General features: G+C 38.2%; 1 protein-coding gene across 6 annotated transcripts in view; it reads right to left on the reverse strand.

Annotated features, from left to right (window-relative positions):
* LOC126291728 (uncharacterized) overlaps nucleotides 1-21237 on the reverse strand; it is a 200238-nt gene that overhangs the window by 73294 nt on the left and 105707 nt on the right. For all 6 annotated transcript variants that reach the window (XM_049985397.1, XM_049985400.1, XM_049985395.1 and 3 more), the window contains exons 2-5: nucleotides 16140-16218; nucleotides 8805-8944; nucleotides 7653-7870; nucleotides 2801-3105 (exon numbers count right to left, since the gene is read on the reverse strand). In XM_049985397.1, coding sequence (XP_049841354.1) covers nucleotides 2801-3105; nucleotides 7653-7870; nucleotides 8805-8944; nucleotides 16140-16202 — 726 coding nt within the window. In that variant the 5' untranslated portion in view covers nucleotides 16203-16218. The remainder of the gene's footprint in view (nucleotides 1-2800; nucleotides 3106-7652; nucleotides 7871-8804; nucleotides 8945-16139; nucleotides 16219-21237) is intronic.

Consider the following 21237-nt stretch of genomic DNA (forward strand, 5'->3'; position numbering starts at 1 on the left):
TGTTCGATGATTCCAGTCCGTCAGTACATGAGATCTGCCTGGTCTTGATGTACCTTTGGTTCCTTCATGTTTCCACCTCACAATCACATTGCCAACAGAGGTGAAAGGTCACTGGTGGGTTTGTTTCTTAACCATCCATTGCTAGTCCATACTTGAAAATGCTGAGTTCTGACAACCATTCTGTTGTTACTGTTTCCCTACTGGCAACACAATACTCACCACCTTTTTTTATACTAGTGGATCCACCTCTCATGACATCTATTGGTTAATTACACATTCCATAGGGGTGTCTGGAAAGGTTTGATCAGAGAGTGTATGAGTTTTAGGAGGGCAAAAAGCTGCTTTAATAAGAGCCACAGCTCCCCCTGTTTAACAACGCAGCTGCTGTGTTTTGCTGGTAACAGATACCTGTAAATACTGCAAGATCATGAACAGCTTGAAATTGCCCAGTGGAACAACACTGCACAGCTCCGTTTTACACAAAATGGTGTTAACCCTCTAATCTCGGACAATTTTCTGATTGTTCTATGCAAAATCACAGGGCACTATTATTTGATAGTTAAAACTATTGTATGGATAGAATTGGAGGAATGTAACAAGAAAACCAAAAACTTAATTCAGAGTTGATATTTAACTGAAATGTAATGTAAAAAATAAGGGAAACGTGAAAAAAGCATTCAATGTTATAAACGCTGAATAAGCTTATTAATAATTTTTCTGAGTGTTGTATGTCTTGACACAAGGTTCCGTACACAACCCAAGGAATAAGGTTACAAAATTACTGGTGCAAGAAAGTATATGTGAAAGTATGTGAGTGAAACTGGAAAATGTGTAAAGTGTGACTCCCAATGTTTCAAGTGGGAAAATAGCGACCTCCGACATTCCAGAGCAATAACAAAAGATCTGACAGGAGAATAGCATCCTACAATGGCCCTGAGAAATAGAAAAGCATTTGACAGGAAAATCGTGACTTACAATGTGCAAACAGAGTAGAAATGATGTCCAATGTGATAGCAGTGGGGACTGCCAAATTCTCCCAGAAGAGCTGAATGCTCATATTCGTGTCGCCCACGATTGGAGGGTTAATTACTCTCATAAGGTGTTTCAAGATCATTTATCAGGTTGAGGGACTGACAGATATACCTTACATAACCGGCCACATGTGGCTCTTTTATTTGGGGTGGAGCCAACGTATGACTTGGGAACAACATTCACCTGTGTATGTACAAATGGGTTGGGTTAAGGAAGAGGTGCAGTGACAGACCAGAAGCCCCTGTATGAGGGTGTCAAATATTATTCGCAATTTAGTTATATTTTTGTTTATTTTGGTAGTACTGTCATTTTACATTGATGATGCATGCTTTGTGTATCTGTTGTTATATCTTTGCAATTTTCAAACTGCTAGGTTAGTTTTGTTATCGCTGCCGTGCAGTTAATCGTGCCTGCTCCACTGTCCATTTACACCAAAGAAGAGCAATGTTCAGTGATCAATTTTTTGTGGTTGGAAGGCATATCAGGGGCTGAAATTCATCGAAGACTTTCAGTACAGTACGGGAACAGTGTTTTGCCACACAACAGAGTGTCTACGAATGGATTGAAAAACTCCAAAATAGTCGCAAAAGTGTTATGCACGATGAAGGAGCCGGACGACTATTTACCGCCACAAATGAAGAAACCATTGAACGTTCAAGTGAAATGATTCTCTTAGACAGACAATTAACTATTGATGAAATGGTACATCATCTGAAAATTAGTCACAGTTGTGGCTACACTATCATCCACAACAGACCTGGGTTTCATAAAGTTTGTGTAAGGTGGGTCCCAAAACAACTCACACAGCTGCATAGACAAATGTGCTTGGACATCTGTAAAAAACATTTGGATGATTATGGTAATGAAGGGGACAACTTCTTAGACAAGATCATTACTGGTGATAAAACATGGATCCATCATTACGAGCCAGAGAGCAAAATGCTTACGGTTTTTTGGGACGCACAAGGTCCAGTACTGGAACCTTATGGGGAAAGGGGCACAACAATAAACAGTGTACGTTACAGAAGAGATGCTTACTGCCAGGCTAAAGCCTGCAATTTGAAGCTATCAAAAGGTGTCGTGTTGTTGCACCACTATGCCCACACTGCTGAAACGCTCCAGAAACTCAAATTTAGAGTACTGGATCATCCTCCCTATAGTCCTGATCTTGTCCCTTCTGACTATCACTTGTTTTGTCCAGTCAAACAGGCATAATATTTGCCTCGAACGAAGCAGGGAAAGAAGTGGTGCATTCCTGGCTCGCAGCTCAACCAAGAACCTTTTTTTATGAGGGAATCAGGAAGCTTGTACAATGATGGACCAAGTGCGTTGAAACACAAGGAGACTATGTCAAAAAATGATGTTCTTGTAAGTTTGGTATTTGATTACAATAAAATTTTATAACTACTTTTCTGATAATAATTAACTTACCCTCATATGACTTGCAAAAAACATTCACCTCTGTCCTCACAAATATTCTGTGCAACATGTTGAAAGTGGCAGTTAAGATGTACTGGATCCATAACAAAAATAATTTGACAATATGAGTGGGGGGATGGTGAATAAAACTTTGCAACAAGGAAATAAAAGAAAAGTATTAGAGAAAAAATTGTGCTGAAGAAGAAACAATCAGAGACGTGGAAAGATAAGAAAGGCATGAAATCCTTCCTAGAAACATAGGAAATTAATAATATGAAAGAAACTGTTTACATAGATGCCAACAGTATTACAAAAGCGTATGCAATGTGTAGTATACTGATCTACTTACATAATGCCTCATTTCATCAATTTTTCCTTCTCTGGCAAGTAATGCTAGAAAAGCATCTTGAATGTCAAGTGGACATCCAGCACAGAGTACATCAGTATTTTGATTTTTTTCATGGAATTTTCCTTTATTGGTTAGGTATCTCAAGGCCTGTGTTACATAACTGAGGGCTGGTGAAATACTGTCACCCGCTATCTTGTGTTGTGAATTATGCTTCAGAATATTTTTAGTGACAGTAGAATTTTCACACAATACCTCCAGTCTGGTCCATACCATTGTTTCACCTTCATCTCTGAAGTATTTTGCCACTGCAACAAGGTATATGATTCATATTCACAAATTTGTGTATTTATAATGGAGAGTTAACAATATGTAGGATGTTATACATATTGTAGAACTTAACATCTAATGTCTACCACAATTCATCCATAGGAAATAAAGAAACAAATAAATCCTGTAAAGGGTAAAGAGATTTTCAATAGATGAACTTCAAGATTTTTTTGTTTTAATCCAGTCAACTTACCAATAACAGAACTGAAATCGTAGCAATATACAGTCTTATGTTTGCATAATGTGCTCCATTATATACCATGAATAGATTTCCTATCTAATATTTAAATTATATTTACTAATTGTATCACTATCAATCACAACCACACTATGCACTGATCATTTTGTAAATTACATGAAGCAAATAAGCGAAAAAATTGCATGTTGAGGATCGCCTGTTGTTTAAACGAATTCCTGCAAGAGCATCTAGGATTGCATAGTCAAGATTCTTCGTTGCTAGTGACTGATATCACCAGAATGTGATACTATCTGTCATTATGAACAGAACAGAGTTAAATAAGCTGCTTTCACTGTACGCATCTAAATATATGCAATAGTATGAATGGCGACTGCAGCCAAACTCGGTTCCATCAATAAAATAGTGCTAAACCATATTGTATAGTTTACTTTAAAAGCGCTTTAAATTTAAAAAGGTGCACTGATACTAATGAACTTCATTAATCAAGAAACAAACATAGAGAATGGAGCCAATGTGCAAAAAATAAGAATGAGCAATTTGTGGAAATTATGCAGATATCGCCCATGCAAAGTCCCAAGTCACTCGAAAAAGGCTCTGGTGACTTGTATATATAAGAATGGTTGTACAAACAGACTCACAAAATTACAGACCAATAGCAGTTTGCTGCAGGATTCTAAGTATAACTATGGTAAATTTTCTTGAGATGAAAGAGCTTCTATCAACAAATCAACACAAATTTAGAAAGCACCAATTGTGCAAACTTACATTGCCCTATTCTATCATGATATCCTGTGAACCATGGATGAAACGGAAGTGGGCAAATTCTACTCTTACAGATTTCCAGAGTGTTTGACACAGTGCACCACTGCAGACTGTTAACAGAAATGTAAGCACACGGAATAAGTTCCCCGATATGCAATTCAATGACTTCTTAAGTAATAGAACCCAGTATTTTTCCTCAACAGTGAATGTTCATCACAGACAAGTGTATGATCTGGTTGACAGGTTGAGCAACAATTTGCAGCTGTTTGATGATGATGTTCTGGAGTACAGGAAGGTGTCATTGTTGAGTGAGTGTAGGATGGCACAAAAGATTTAGCAAAATGTATGGGTGGTGTGATAAATGGCAATTTATTGTAAATGTATAACAATGTAAATTCATGCAGATAAGTAGGCAAAACAATACTGTAATGTTCATACACAGAGTTAGTAGCGTACTGCTTGATATGAGATGATGCCCAAAACAAAAAGAATAAAACATTGCCATGGGCGGAACTTGTGTAGTATGCATTTCTGCCACTATCTGTTTAACTCATTCCCATGTCAGTGCCACCTGTGTTGTCAACTTGGCTTGTTCTGTTCATATGCAGTGATTGTTTTTGCAAGCACTGTTTTGATGTTGTTTTATTTTTTTATGATGGCAAGTTCAAGTGAACAATATGCAGCTGCGTAATTTTGTTTTCTACTCAGTAAAAATGCTACTGAAACTGTTTTAATGGTGAAAACAGTGCATCAAGATGAAGCTATTGGAAAAACTCAAGTGTACGAGTTGTTTGCTCCATTTAAAAATGACGACATGTCGTTTGACGACAAACCTCATTCTGGTGTCCATCAACAGCCCGAATCAACGAAAATATTTAAAAAACTCGAGAGCTTGTACTCATAGACTGTGGACAGACAACTGATCAACTGTCAGAGATTGGTGGATTATCTTGGAGCTCGGTTGAGCAAATTTTAACAGAAAATTTGTGAACAAAAAGGTGCAAAATTTGTTCCTCAGGTTCTGATTGATAATCAAAATGAATATTGAGTTGAAACATGTGTTTTGAAATAACAACTTGAAACTGATTCAAATTTTCTGCCAAAGGTTATTACTGGTGATGAGTCATGGTGCTATGGTTAGGAGCCAGAAACAAAGCAACAGTCAGGTCAATGGAAGCTGTCATCAAGTCATCCCATCCAAAAAAATTTCATCAAGTCAAATCAACCATCAAAACAATGCTGATTTGCTTTTTTGATGCCAAGTGCACAGTTCATTCATTTAGAGTTCGTTTCCCTGGGCCAGACCATCATCACACCTTTTATTTGGCAATTTTAAGAAGACTGCACACTGCACAGCAGTGATCATCAAAAAAAGACCTAATTTGTGGCAGACAGGAGACTGGTTCTTCCACCATGACAATGCACCTGCACATGTAGACATGTTAGACAGTTTTTGGCTAAAAGTGTTATGGTTCCACTTCCCCATGCACCTTACTTGCCTGACCTGGCTGCACGCTACTTTTTCTTATTTGCACACGTGAAAAGAGGCATGAAAGAACACCAATTTGATGACATTGAATAACTCGAAAAAAAAAAAAAAAAAAAAAAAAAAAAAAGGGAGGAGCTGTCAGCCATTTCGAAAGATGACTACAAAAAAATGTATCGAACAATGGAAGCGCTGGTGACACAAATGTATTAGTTGTAATGGAGAGTATTTTGAAGCAGATAAGGTTATTTTGTAAACAATTTGAAAACTTACAGTTTTTTTAAAAAAAATCCTGTTTTTGGGTACCTCATAGTACAGTCAAATCAATTAAATATCTGGGTGTAATGTTGCAAAGTGATATGAAATGGGCCAAACACATAAGGACAGTAGTAGAGATGATGAATGATCAACTTCATTTTTTTGGGAGGATTTTAAGGGAATGAGATTCATCTGTAAAGGAGACTGTGTATAGAACACTAGTGCAAACTATTCTTGAGTAATGCTCTAGTTTTTGGGATTCCCACCACTATGGTTTACAGGAAAACATGGAAGCAATTCAGAAGGAGCTGCTAGATTGTTACTGGTGGGTCTGATCAACACACAAACATTATGGAGGTGCTTTGTGAACTCAAGTGGGAATCACTGGAAGGAAGACAATGCCCTTTTTGTGTAACAGTATTGAGAAAATTTAGAGAACCGGCATTTGAAGCTGACTACAGACAAATGAACTTTTCACTCAATGACCACAAAGATAAGGTGTGAGAGATGAAGGATCATATGGAGGCATATAGACAGTAATTTTTCCCTCACTCTGTCCGCAACTGGGCAGGAAAGGAAAAGACTAGTAGCGTTATAAGGTACACTCTGCCATGCACCATACAGTGGCTTGCAGAGTATGTATGTAGATGTAGATAAGCCAATCGTAGTGCACTATGAGCATGCTGAACGAATTACAACCCTGGATTGTGTGCAGAATTTACTTAGACCTAAGAACTGGTAGTGACAACTACTGAAAGAAACCCAGTTATCAGCAGACACTACAGAAGCACGGGAGTAAATCTTGTTTGTTTTGAATTTTGACATAGATGAACCTAGATTATCCTTTTGCAAAATCTGGCCTTCTGCCTCCATACTTGCATCTATACTCCGAACACGTATTCTTCAATACTTGAATGTCACTGAGTTGTGCAGAGATGAAGATGCTTGCCTACACTAGTGCGCAGAGCTGCAAAAACCAGTCTTCAGACTGAAGGGCAAGAATATCTTTTTAAAGAAGATGTTTTCTACTTAATATTTATATCACTGTAATATATAAGAAATTACATTTATAACTTCACTAAAAGAACTATAAATTCTCTATGTAAATACTGTATGTGGATAACATAAGGGAAAAAAGAAGTATCTCTGTTAGGAGCAATACTGCACATTGTTACATTTTAAGTTTGTATAATTTATGATGTGTTTATGTTGTTAAGGGAAGGGAAGGAAGAAAAGTGAAAGCTAGTGCTGACAGATAGCCTACTCTTCTCAAACAGCACTAAGGAGGCTGTTGAGGTCACATCCCCAACCAATGGACAGTCATCATGGATAATGTCACATTCCCTCACACTACAAGACACTGTGAAGATGATTGGTATTTGATATAGGACAATGGCTCAAAGTCTGGTTGGCACAAGTTGCAAGCCACCACTTCTTCTCCCACTGAAGGCCAAATACTAGAGGCAAACATTTGTTCCCTGACTGAGATTCGAATCAGCTATCTCTGAGTTTAGTGCCACTGGACAAGCATCCATTCACATAACATCAGCATTACTGAATCCATCCTCTCTTACCTTTCATTCACATATACTGCCTGGGGAAACTAAGTTTACAACACAAAAATTCAGCTACTTCTGTTCTCACCTTCTATTAATAATTATGATTTCCTTCCCTTCTTCCCTCCTCTGAAATATTAGATCTGAACTATGTCCTTACACTGGATGCTGTCAGATTTCTTATGATCTACTAATTACTTGCTTCCTCCCCCCCCCCCCCCCCCACATACACAGACAACACACAAATAAAATGTTTTTACTGACCTTGTCTGTCATCCAGTTCCATGCTATCTGGACAGATTATAGCTGTAAGTATTGGATGTTTCCATGGTCTGTTTACAATTTGTTTTAATCTGTAGCATAAATTATTCACAATCAGTGAAGAAGTAGTTAGACATAAATCATTTAGTTCACTCTTTAAACTTTTTGACCACCTTGAGGTAGGTTGCCAATCAGGACTCAGTACTACCTGTAACGAATACCTGTAACCATATAAGCAGAGAAAAATATTAACTATAAAATAAATAATTTTAAAATTTTAGTGGTAATAATGTGTATTTCATAAAATGAAATGAAATAAGCTGGGTGAACAATATAAGGTCCATTACAGCTACATCAACCATAGAGTGCATGGCAGACAGTACCCTGTACCGTCATCGTGTATACTCCTACAGTCACTCAACGATAACACCTTGTCATGCACCACAGCATTATCAACAAACAGTAGCAGACTGCTGACCAAACTGCCTGCCAGATCATTTATGTATGTAGAAAATAACAGCGATCCTATCACACTTCCCTGGGGCACTTCTGTCAATACCTTTGTTTCTGAGGAACATTCACTGTTGAGGACAACACATTGGGTTACATTACTTAAGAAGTCTTTGAGCAAGACACATGCATGGAAGCCTATTCCATATGCTCATACCTTTGTCAACAGTCTGGAGAGGGGCACAATGTTAACTACTTTTCAGAAATCTAAAAACATGGACTCTGTTTGTTGCTATTCATCCATTAGAATTATATTACGTAATGGTTAGAATTCTATAGGGCCAGTTTTTAACATCAAACTGCTCATTTTATGACAAAACGTCAATAGTTCTGCAACCGAGACAGTAAGCTGGCAAAAATGAAGCACATTATGTATGAGCCAGACACACAAGCAATACACAGAATGCAGGAATAAGAGCAGAGCAAAATGAAAAAGATGGTGCCTCATAAGCAGAAGGAATGCTGTAACATAAAGACCTGACGGTTGCTATTTCCAGCAAATAAAGGGGAGGGAAACTAACAGCAATTGCAGGGATGAGATAGGAGGAGAAGAAAGGAAGAGGAAGTGAAAGACAGGGCAATGGAGATTCTTTATCTTTATGTTTACTTTGAGAAATGAAAACTATATAAAGAAAAGAAACTTACCGGTATAATAGATACACAGTCCTTTCACAAACGTCTTTAAATGTAACTGGATGTGACTTATATGATTTCCAGCCTTGTTGGAGCCTTACTATGTTTACATCATATCTCCTCTTCACTCCACCAGGAGTCGGGTGCAAAACCTAATTTTCATAATAATCTTTATTTAAGAATAACAACATTGACATAAAATACGGAAAATAAGAAATTAATAAAAAAACAATCATGTGGCATTATTTGCACTTATTTTACACCAACAAAAACCACTGTAGTTAACTGAAGAGCAATAATGCTGAAGGATAGAGAAAAGATTTTATGCAAACAAATAAGGATGATTTTTTCATTTAAATATTTTATAGATATTAATATTACCTGGAAAAGCAAGCCAAAAACCTGGCCAAGGTGGAAACACCATCTGCACCTACATCTATACTCTGCAAACCAATGTGAAATGCATGGCAGATGGAATATCCCATTGTACCAGTTTTTACAGTTTCTTCTCATTCCATTCACATATGGAGTGCAGGAAGAATGGTTGTTTGAATGCCTCTGTGCCTGCTGTAATTATTCTATCTTATCCTCACAATCCCTGTGTGAGAAATTCGTCAGGGATTTTAGAATATTCCCAGTTCTTGAAACTTTGTTAGCAGATTTTCTTGGGATAGTTTACATCTGTCTTCAAGAGTCTGCCAGTTATGTTTTCTCAGTAACTCTGCGACACTTTCCCATGGATCATTCGTGTTGTCCTTCTCTGTATAGTACAATACCCCGTTCATTCTATTCCTGCACACACTTGAGCAATGTTCTGGAACTGATAGAATGATAGATTTGTGAGCAATGTCCTTCGTAGACTGACTGCACTTCCCCAGTATTCTACCAATAAACTGGAATCTACCACCTATTTTACCCACAACTAAGCCTATGTGATCATTCCATTTCATCTCCCAACAAAGTATTACAGCCAAGTATCTGACACTAACTCACTGATATTATAGTCATATGAAACTATGTTCTTTCATTTTGTGAAGCACTCAATTTTACATTTCAGAACATTTAGAGAAAGTTGCAAGTCTCTGCAACATGTTGAAATCTTATCAAGATTTGATTGAATATTTATGAAGCTTCTCTCAGTAGTATAACTGCATCATCAGCAGAAAACCTGATTTTGCTATTAATATTGTCTGCAAGGTCATTAACAGACAGTATGGGTCCCAACACACCTCACTGGAGAGTAGGTGAAGTTACTTCTACATCTGATGATGACGCTTCATCCAAGATAATATTCTGCCTCCTCCCTACCAAAAAGTCCTCAATCCTGACAGAAATTTCATTTGATACCCCATATGATCATACTTTTGACAATAAGCATAGGTGTGGTACTGAATCAAATGATTTTTAGAAATCAAGAAATACTGCATCTATCTACTCACTTTGATGCAAAGCTTTCAGTATGTCATGTGAGAAAAGTAAGAGTTGGGTTTCACATGATCAATGTTTTTGGGATCCACACAGTTAGGCATGGAGGTCGTTCCATTGGGGTTCCCTCATTATGTTTGAGTTCAGAATATGTTTTAAGATTCTACAATGAATCAGTGTAAGGATATTGGACGGTAGGTTTGTGGATGACTTCTACTCCCCTTCCTGTTGATGCATGTGACTGGAGCATTTTTCCAAGAAGTGGGGATGGTTTTTTGTTCCAGGGATCTACAAATGATAATAGTTGGAACAGGGGCAAACTCAGCTGTAAATTTAGTATAGAATCCAACAGGGATTCCATCATGCCCCCTTAGTTCAATTTCAATGATTTTAGCTGTTCCTCAACACCACTGACACTAATACTTAATTTGCTCATCTTCTCAGTGGTACAAGGATTAAATTGGGGCATTTTTTATGGATTTTCCTTTGTAAAGGAACATTTGAAAATGGAGTTAAGCATTTCAGCTTTTGCTTTGGTATCCTCAGTTTCAGTTCATGTCTCATTTGCTAGGGTCTGGACACTAACTTTGGTGCCACTAACAGCATTTACCTAAGACCAGAGTTTCTTTGAGTTTTATGAAGGATCATTTGACAATATTCTGCTATGGTAGTCATTGAAAACTCCACACATTACTCCCTTGACAGTGAAACACATTTCATTTAGCACCTCCCTATCTATAGCCCTATGCTTTGTTTTACACTTTCCATGCACTAATCTGTGTTTCTTTAGAAATTTCCTTACAGTCAATGTATACTTTGGAGGGTTCCTCTCATTATGAACTGTTCTACTGGGCACATTCCTATCCAGTGCATGACCAATTATTCTTTTAAACTTGAGCCATAGTTCCTCTACAAGCTCTTGCCCCATGCTGAATGTTTCAAATTCCTCATTGAGATATGACAATACTGACTTTTTACAAAGTTTACTGATCATTCCAGTCCAAGAAATAATGAGGGCTGGTACATTCTGATAACTAGTGGAGCAATTCATTCACACACTACACTTTTGTATGATAACTTCCTGCACAGTGCCCACCTGGCTACTGCCAGAGGTACAGAAGTCACTTATTAGAAGAACAGAAACAAGATACATAATTTATCCATCTGAACTTAGCTGGAAGTATCCAAACCACGTTCCATGGAGATGTTGCTATTGATTTTCTGTCTTTTCTTTCAGTTGCGGATGATAATACTGATTATTCTTTTGAACCTATACCAACTGGTATTATTATATTAGTACTTTTCAGTTTCCTTATCCATCAAAGCATCTCTTTCATCAAACACTGTTTCAGTGTGACACATAGCTCAAAAAGCATCAAGTGGTTTTTTTTCAGTTCCAAGTGCAAGTTGCTTGACATTTTTTGATTATAGATTTTATTCTCTGCATTATTGCAGTTTCATGGCATTGGATTTAGTTCTCAATATTGTAGCAGCAGTAGGAGGGGAACAAATCCAATTTTTTCCAAAAATCCACTTTCTTCAAAATTTTATTAATGGAATATGAAGGAGCTGTATAGTGTTCCTTAATAAGTGCCAAACGTCCATCCTTCAAATTCTCTTTTGTAATGTATGTGATTACTGGCACGCATGACTCTATCTGGCTTTTACTGAAATAGGTGAAGAGGATTTATTTTTCTGCTTGTTGTATTTATGACTCATTAAAAATAGTGGCTGTATTTCTTGGACATAATCCTAAACTGAGTCCAGTCACTCTATATTTTGTAAGATTTCTCTGCTCATTTCTGAATGACAGTCTAAAGTTTTGTTGTTTGAGTCCTATCTAAGAAGTTAATATGGAACAAAACTCACTGCACCACCTACATGCACAACAGTTAACTTTGCCAACATTTATTCACATTATAATACGTATGAATTTATATTTCATCTAATTAAACCACTGGTAGCTTAGAACCCAGATGCCACAAGCTAAACAGCTTTTCTAAATAGTTTTGTTGTTTCTTGTTCACATCCAGTGCTGTGAAGTTCCACAAAGTTGGCATCTGCAGCATAATCCATTATATTGCAAAAACTGCACTCTAGTAACATAGTTATCTAAATCCTTGAAAGAATATTTTATTGTGTGCAGCTTGCTGCTTTTTATTTGGGGTAGATACCTGAATCACACTTCTCTCAACACTGTGTCCCTCCTTCTGTAACTTGTACGTCATCTACTAACTCTACATGCTTATTCATAAGTACCTAGATAGTTTCAGAAAACAACTGTGTGCAAACTACTCAGAAGTGAATATCCTCAGTGTAATGAAGCAGCTTGAAGCACTATTAAGTGCAAGTCTTCTGGTCCAGATAGCATACCCATGAGCTCCTTTCAGAATATGCTGATAAAATACCTCCATATTCCCACTTAGCAAGTAAAAACAACTGCTCTCTCAACTAAAGATCTTCACCCAAGGTTAGAAAATTGCACAGGATACATCAGAATGGAAATATGAGTACTGTCAGCACAGACTAAGAAAATATAGTTCTTGTGAGATATAATTAGCTCTTCATTTGCACAAAGTAATGAGTGCTATTGATGGGGAATCTGCCATTGATTCCATATTTCTAGATTTCCAGAAGACTTTTGACCCATTCCTCACAAGTGATTTCTAATCAAACTGCATGCTAATGGAGTATTGCTTCAGTTGTGCGACTGGATTTATGATTTCTTGTCAGAAAGGTATGTAGTAATGAACAGAAAACCATTGAGTAAAACAGAAGTGAATCCAGTACTATCTAAAAGTATAACAGGTCCTCTGCTGTTCCTAATCTACGTATACGATTTAGGATATAATCTGAGCAGCCATCTTATGGTTGTTTGCAGATGATGCTGTCATTTGATATCCAGTAAAGTCATCAACAGATCAAAATTAATTGCGAAATAACTGAGACATGATATCTGTATGGTGCAAAATGCGGCAATTGTCTCTCAATAGGTTATCCAAATCAGTAAAAAGAAATCTGTTACATTCCATTACACAATGAATCACACAAATTTAAAGGCTGTCAATTCAACTCAACATGTAGGAGCTACCATTAGAAACAATTTAAAATGTAATGATCACATAGATAATGTTGTGGGGGCGGCATACCAAAGACTTATGTTTTATTAGCAGAATGCTTAGAAGATGCAACAGGTCTGCTAAAGAGACAGCCTACACTACACTTGTTCATCTTCTGCTAGAATACTGCTATGCTGTAAGGAATCCTTATAAGATAGAATTGATAGAGGATGTCATAAAAATTCAAAAAAGGATAGATTGTTTTATATTATTACGAAATAGAAGAGAGAGTGTCATGGATATGATAATGAAGTTGGGATGGCAATCATTAAAATGAAGGCATTTTTCTTTGTGGTGAGATATTGTCATGAAATTTCAGTCCTCAACTTTCTTCTTTGAGTGTAAAAATATTTTAGTGTCACCATCTTACACAGGGACAAATGACTATCATCATAAAATAAGAGAAATCAGAGCTCGTGCGGGAAGATTTAAGTATTCATTTTTCCCCAGTGCTGTTACAGAGTGGAACTTTAGATAAATTATCTGAAAGTGGTTCAAAGAACCCTCTGCCAGACATTTAAGTGTGAATTGCAGAGTAGCCAAGTAGATGTAGATGTATACAGAAAATAGACATATGTCAGTGGATAGATCATCTTGCCAAGTTTTTAACTTACATTACAGGTTTTCAATACAGGCACTGTCTGCAACACAGCAAATGTCAATAGTTGCATGCAATTTATTGAAGGCACTGGCACTAATTGGCTGGGAGGGTTTGACAGCAGCACACCTAGGAAATCAGTTCATTGGATTGCCTATCTGCAAGTGTAAACTAATTTGATGCAACAATATGTAGTGCATGATTCGTATACTTGTTGTGATATGCCTACTACCTACTGCAACTACACCATGACAAACATTATGAACTGAATCTCGAAGAGATGCTCTACCCACTGAACCGTGTATGTGGTTCCCCAAGGCTCAATCTTAAGTCCACTATTGATCTTTGTTTACGTAAATGATCTTCAGTCTACTACACAACAGAAAGAATTAGTACTTTTTGTAGATAACATTAGTATTACAATCAATCCAAGCAAGCACACATAAATGAAGAAATGGTAAACAATGCTCTTAAAAGTATCACTGACTGGCTTTCTGTGAATGGTCTCATGCTCAATTTTAAAAGATGCAATATATTGAGTTCTGCACACCTAGGGTTACTACACAAATGATGTGTAAAACATGGCGAGGAAATAATCAATAGTGTGGAGACTTTAAAATTCTTAGCTGTCCACATCAATGTGGATTTAAACTGGAAAGAGGGCATTTGGAACTCCTAAAACAACTTACATCAGGCACATTTGCACTTAGAATCATTGCAAATCCTGGGGGAGACAAATCAGTAAGTTGACATATTTTCATTCAACGATGTCTATGTTCTGGGGTAACTCATCTTTAAGGTAGACAATCATTATTGCTCGAAAACCTGCTTTAAGAATAATATGTTATGCTCACCCACAGTCATCTTGCAGACATCTGTTTAAGGAGTTAGGCTTGTGAGTACTGTTCCACAGTATATTTATTCCCCAATGAACTTTGTTGTAAATAATCCACTATAGTTCAAAAGGAATAACGATGTACATAGTTACAAAAGCAGAAGAAGAACTGACATTAACTGCTACATATTAAGGTTATATTTAGTACAAAAATGGGTGCACAATGCCACAACAAATTTTTGATTACTTACCCAGTGACATAAAATGTCTGACAGACAGCAAAGTAAAATTTGAAAACTAACTGAGTAATTTTCTGCTTGACAACCCCTTCTATTCCATAGAAGAATTTCTATAATTGTAATGTGTACAAGGAGATGGGCAGGAGTCATTAACTCACATCTGTACATCTTGTTTCTTTTTGAATAAAATATTCTCGGACTTCTTGCCGCATCAAATCTTAGTAAAACCTCGAGCTTTTTGCAAAAACAGAGCAAGAAACAGTTCAGAATTTGCCAATTTGTGTTGTGAACGTAAAATGACTACTTCAACATCAATATGATTTTATCATACAAAATGATGCATGGAACATGAAACTAATTAACTATCACCAACAATAATAATAGGTTGCAAGGCTGTCAAACTACCCTAAATATGGAACTGTTTATAACGACTTTCACAGTTTGTAGACTCAAGAAGACAGCAAGGAAAACGGAAAGAGGTCAACAAAAGAGGGGAATGGTAACTAGATATTAATGTCTGCCATGGAATACTCCATAACAATATGCTACATGGGGTGGTGTCTAGCAGTTTCAAACAAGTAAAAGAGATAGAGAGGGCTGGTAAAAGGAACGAAACACTGGGAAATTGGTAACTACAGTACATGTTACAAAGTCTGCCATGGAAATTTGCCATTCCTACAAAAGAGTGCTGCTGCATACTCACATTCTCTTGTGAACCTGACTACAAGCTATTTCCAGCAGTGCAGTGATGATTTATCTTAATAATCCAAATTCATATTTTCACATTGCCCCTGTTGTTTCCCAAAGTTTCACACCACAGGTCTGACGGGCCCCAGAGGTTTCTACAGCTAAAGGACACAGTGCTGACATTTTCAATCTCATATATAAGTTAATGTATAACGACATTTGCATGAGAAGACATAAGGATGTGGTGACATTTTACTTTACTACTACAATCCTATTCTGGCTTGGGATTTAATGAGACATTCCGGAATCACAGCTCCTCTTTTTGGCTGTACAACTGTTAAAATGAAATAACACATAAAATAGGTAGGCCAAGGCCAATGGGACCAACTATTGACCTGAGATGTAATACAGGTATTTATAACATTATTTAGGTAATGCACTCACAGTATTGATCAAAATTTTCCGCAATGAGTCACACCCGCAAATGTAGGTTTGACAGAACGCCATTCAGATTGAGCTGTATCTGTAAATAAAAACACAACTTGACTCTGCTGCAAAGAATTTTTACATGAACTGCTAATGATTAACATAAATACAGGTGGCATCAAAACCAATGCACAGTCATAAAAGATGATGTACATTAAGCCTCTAAGAAGAAATGGTTGATCTACTTCTATGACTGATGCTATTACTAGCAATTACTATCAACTGTGATCAATGAAAGAATAGAAGTAGAAAAATAAATTTTCAGGTTGTCATTCTGTGGTGTTCCGATATGCTTCCTCCTGGCTCTGATGGATCCATGTTAGAAAAGAACAGCAAACATATGTTTTGTCCGTACTTGGTGCTAAAAATGTAATGTACATCTACATACATACTCCGCAATCCACCATACGGTGCGTGACGGAAGGTACCTCGTACCACAACTAGCATCTTCTCTTCCTGTTCCACTCCCAAACAGAACAAGGGAAAAATGACTGTCTATATGCCTCTTTACAAGTCCTAATCCCTCTTATCTTATCTTTGTGGTCTGTCCGCAAAATGTATGTTGGCGGCAGCAAAATTTACTGCAGTCAGCCTCAAATGCTGGTTCTCTAAATTTCCTCAGTAGCAATTCATGAAAAGAACACCTTCTTTCCTCTAGAGACTCCCAACCGAGTTCCTGAAGCATTTCCGTAACACTCGCGTGATGATCAAACCTACTAATAACAAATCTAGCAGCCCTTCTCTGAATTGCTTCTATGTCTTCCCTCAACTCAACCTGATAGAGATCCCAAACGCTCGAGCAGTACTCAAGAATAGGTCGTATTAGTGTTTTATAAGCGGTCTCCCTTACAGATGAACCACATCTTCCCAAAATTCTACCAATGAACCAAAGACGACTATTTGCCTTCCCCACAACTGCCATTACATGCCTGTCCCACTTCATATCACTCTGCAATGTTACGCCCAAATAGTTAATCGACGTGACTGTGTCAAAGCGCTACACTGCTAATGGAGTATTCAAACATTACAGGATTCTTTTTCCTATTCTTCTACATTAATTTACATTTATCTATATTTAGAGTTATCTGCCATTCTTTACACAAATCACAAATACTGTCCAAGTCATCTTGTATCCTCCTACAGCCACTCAACGATGACACCTTCCCGTACACCACAGCATCATCAGCAAACAGCCGCTATGCACCCTATCCAAAAGACCATTTATGTAGATAGAAAACAACAGCTGACCTACCACACTTTCCTGGGGCACTCCAGATGATACCCTCTCCTCCGATGAACATTCACATTGAGGACAACGTACTGGGTTCTATTACTTAAGAAGTCTTCGAGCCACTCACATATTTGGGAACCAATTCCATATGTTCATACCTACAAGTTACAGACGTGTGTGTGTTTGTGTTTGAGTGAGAGAGAAAGAAAGGGGGTGGCAGTGGAGAGAGAGAGAGAGAGAGAGAGAGAGAGAGAGAGAGAGAGAGAGAGAGAAACATGGGGTATTTTTTCCCTGCTTTAATTTTTTTAATGCCATAGAAAAAATCTGCTGTTGTACACCTACTTTTTATGACTGACAAAACTGGTTAACATTTTGGACTACAGCTAAAAACTGAAAAACCCATTAAAAATACTAAATAGTACACTGGATAGTACACTTCAGCAAAAACATTCAGTTAATGTAATATGTGATACAAACATGAAAATACACTCATGTTTAGAAAGAAACAGAACACTTGAGTGACCAGAAATAGGATGTTCAAATCACATGAAATGTACATTAGTATGTTCTGCAGAAATGATGAGGTCTGCCACGGGTCTCGATAACCTGCTCCGTGCATGATGGCATTGACGCATATAAGGCGAATGGCGTCTTAAGAGTAGAGCCGTCCACATTGCATTCACCTGATCTCAAAGTTCATCTGTGGTTGTTTGGCACTGGGACACAGTGCTGCATCTGTCATTTCACTATATCCCACACATTTTCGATTGGCGACAAGTCTGGTGACATGAGAGGGGGGGGGGGGGGGGGGGGGGGACAAAAGGCTGACATTCTGTGACATCAAGAAGGCAAATGTTAGTACAACAGCATGTGGCCGTGCATCTGGGGGTGTAGTGCAGAAAGGGTATGGCTATGAGTCGCAGGATGTCATTCACATAGGTCACACTGGTCACAGTGACAGGACACACACCTGCTGTGGTTTGTGGCGTACCCAGTAGCACCCCACACCATACGGCCTCGAGATGGCGCTGCATGTCTCACGCAAATGCAGTCACAGGGATGTCGTTCCTCCTGTCCGCAGCGAACTGATATGTGGCAATCGTTCTCACACAAACTGATCCTAGATTCGTCCAAAAATACTATCTGATGCCGTAGCTGTCCCCAGTGATGCTATTCCTTAAACTAGTGCTGTCTAGCATGTTTCTGCACATTCATCAAAGGTAGGTGGACAAGCGGACGATGCGAATGTAGCCCATGCCGTAATAAGTGGCAAAGGACTGTCAAACCTGATAATGCACGACGGGTTACGCTGTTCTACTGTTGCGTCAGAGCCGAGGTGGTTCACAGATACGGTATGTCATTCAGGGGGGGGGGGGGGGGGGGGCGCTGGATGGTGCGACCTGACCGTGTTAAGTGCCAGTATATTTTCCCTCCGAATCGGAAAACTTATCAATCCTTTGAATGGTCAAGGTTTTATATACCGGCGTAGAACCTCCCGCCCCTTTAGGAAACGAAACCCAGTAAAAAATTCGTTTTCAAAAGCTATTTGATTTGCAGCAACAAGAACGCTGCATATTTTCGTATTAATAATAATAATGTCGTGTGATTATGGCCTCCCGTCGGGTAGACCATTCGCCGGGTGCAAGTCTTTCCAGTTGACGCCACTTCGGCGCCTTGCGCGGCGATGGGGATGAAATGATGATGATTAAGACAACACAACACCCAGTCCCTGAGCGGAGAAAATCTCCGACCCAGCCAGGAATCGAACCAGAGCCCTTAATATTGATAGTCTCTCGCGCTGACCACTCAGCTACCGGGGGCGGAAATTTTCGTATTACGAATGTATATAACCGAATTCCATCAAACACAGAACGTTTGTTCCCGAAGCACTGAAATCGAGATGTGCTTTTTTAAGCCAATCAATCACGTGATTTCGCCAGCCGATGCTAGCAGATATTCATCGCGTTTGCATGGGATTTCGTGAATCGATCTCCCAATACCACTTCTGGGTGGTTACCGTATGTAGACACACAAAAATCTGTTCTGGAAATCCGCTTCTGGTTGCTGGTTCTCCGATTCCGCAATCGATTTTCGCTCCCATGTAAACCCAACCGGTATTGGGCTGTAAGATTTCGTCCCGTTTTTTAAAATTTCGGCTAATGTTGATGGAGTGGCTTTTGTACAGTGAAGGATAAGTAAAAATAGTACACTGAAGCTGTTTCTACCTCGTGTAATTGAAGAGAAATAGCGATTGTGCTGACTAAATCATCAACTATATCTGCAGTTTTCCAGGCGCCGTAGTTAACTGGGCTGGCGAATCTGCTTCAGAGAGCGAAAAACGGTTTCCGAAATTCGGTTTTCGTCTTTCAGAAGATATGTCGCAAGTGAACGTAATGATTCAGAGCTAGGACACACACAAATAGAAAAAGTTAATGGTATAAACTAATGTACATAGTGTAGCTACAAGAAAAGCTAAGCTTTCACATATAATATTTGTCTTTTTTTGTGTGTGTTACACTTCGATACATCACACAAATGAACCAGTAAAATGTTAGGTTCTGACGTAAATGTCTTGGTCTTCTGGGCTCGAAATTCTTCGAAGTGGCTGGCCCTCAAAGTGTTTAAGCTTTAAATGAGAATCGAACGCTCCGTGATTTAAGAAATTCAAAACACGTTCGCACACGTAACATAACTCATATTGCGTAAAATTAAATGTACTTCGAAAGTAACTATTTTAAAACCATCAATTGCAATATTTTCCCGTGACCTATTAGAATTCACCAGCTGTCAGAAACGCCAGAAAACAGCGTTACTGTGTCGGCGCAACTGCGGTGACGTAGGTAGTCTGTATGTTCGTACGTTACACAATTAAGAGATCTTACATAACGTCATAAACGAAATAGGACATCATCAGAGAATGATCCAAGACCATTGGAATTTCGTAAACTATAATGAAATGCACAAATCGACTTAAATAGCACATTTGTATGTGCAGACTTACAAAGATGTACGCCCCAAGCTGATATTAACCTTTTCAGTGTGGTTTTCGGGATGCAAATTTTTTCCGAGTACCAGCACCATATTATCTCATGTTTAGTTCCTTATTATGGCATAATGCAATACGTCCCAAAAGATAACAACTTGCAATTCCACAAACACTTGACACTAGCCAACACTGTTTCCAATAAATTAACCGCATCTGAGGAAAAGATTAATTAAATCCAATATTTTTTACTAAATCGATAGAAATAACTTCAGTATTCTGCAAGGCAATTAATGCTCAACTGCCAAAAACCTGTAAATGAAATCAGAAAACTGAAACTAATACCATATTTTAGCCTTCCATAATTATGTGAACGTATTTTAATTCACCTTATAGCTCCCGGCCACAGAAATCCGTTTTGTTTTCATTTGACTTGAGACCTGTTAACCAAGAGGAAACAGCAAAATCACTAAACGTAAACACGGTTCACCCCTCATCTTACTAACTATAGGATGGCCAGATGCAACTGTTTAAAAAGGAGGACAAACAGCCTCAAAAAGGAGGACAAAGGAAGAAAAAAGAGGACACATCAAACGGGTCAACTGCAGATGAGCATACCACCCGTGAGCTTTGGACAAGTCACGTGACTGCCGGGAATTACCGGTAAAACCAGTAGTTAATTGTTACTGATGGTCAGGTGGTGATTAAATAAACATCATCATCATCATCATCATCATCATTTAAGACTGATTATGCCTTTCAGCGTTCAGTCTGGAGCATAGCCCCCTTATAAAATTCCTCCATGTTCCCCTATTCAGTGCTAACATTGGTGCCTCTTCTGA

This window comes from Schistocerca gregaria, chromosome 9 (genome assembly GCF_023897955.1).
Source record: "Schistocerca gregaria isolate iqSchGreg1 chromosome 9, iqSchGreg1.2, whole genome shotgun sequence".
NCBI classification, from domain to species: Eukaryota; Metazoa; Arthropoda; class Insecta; order Orthoptera; family Acrididae; genus Schistocerca; species Schistocerca gregaria.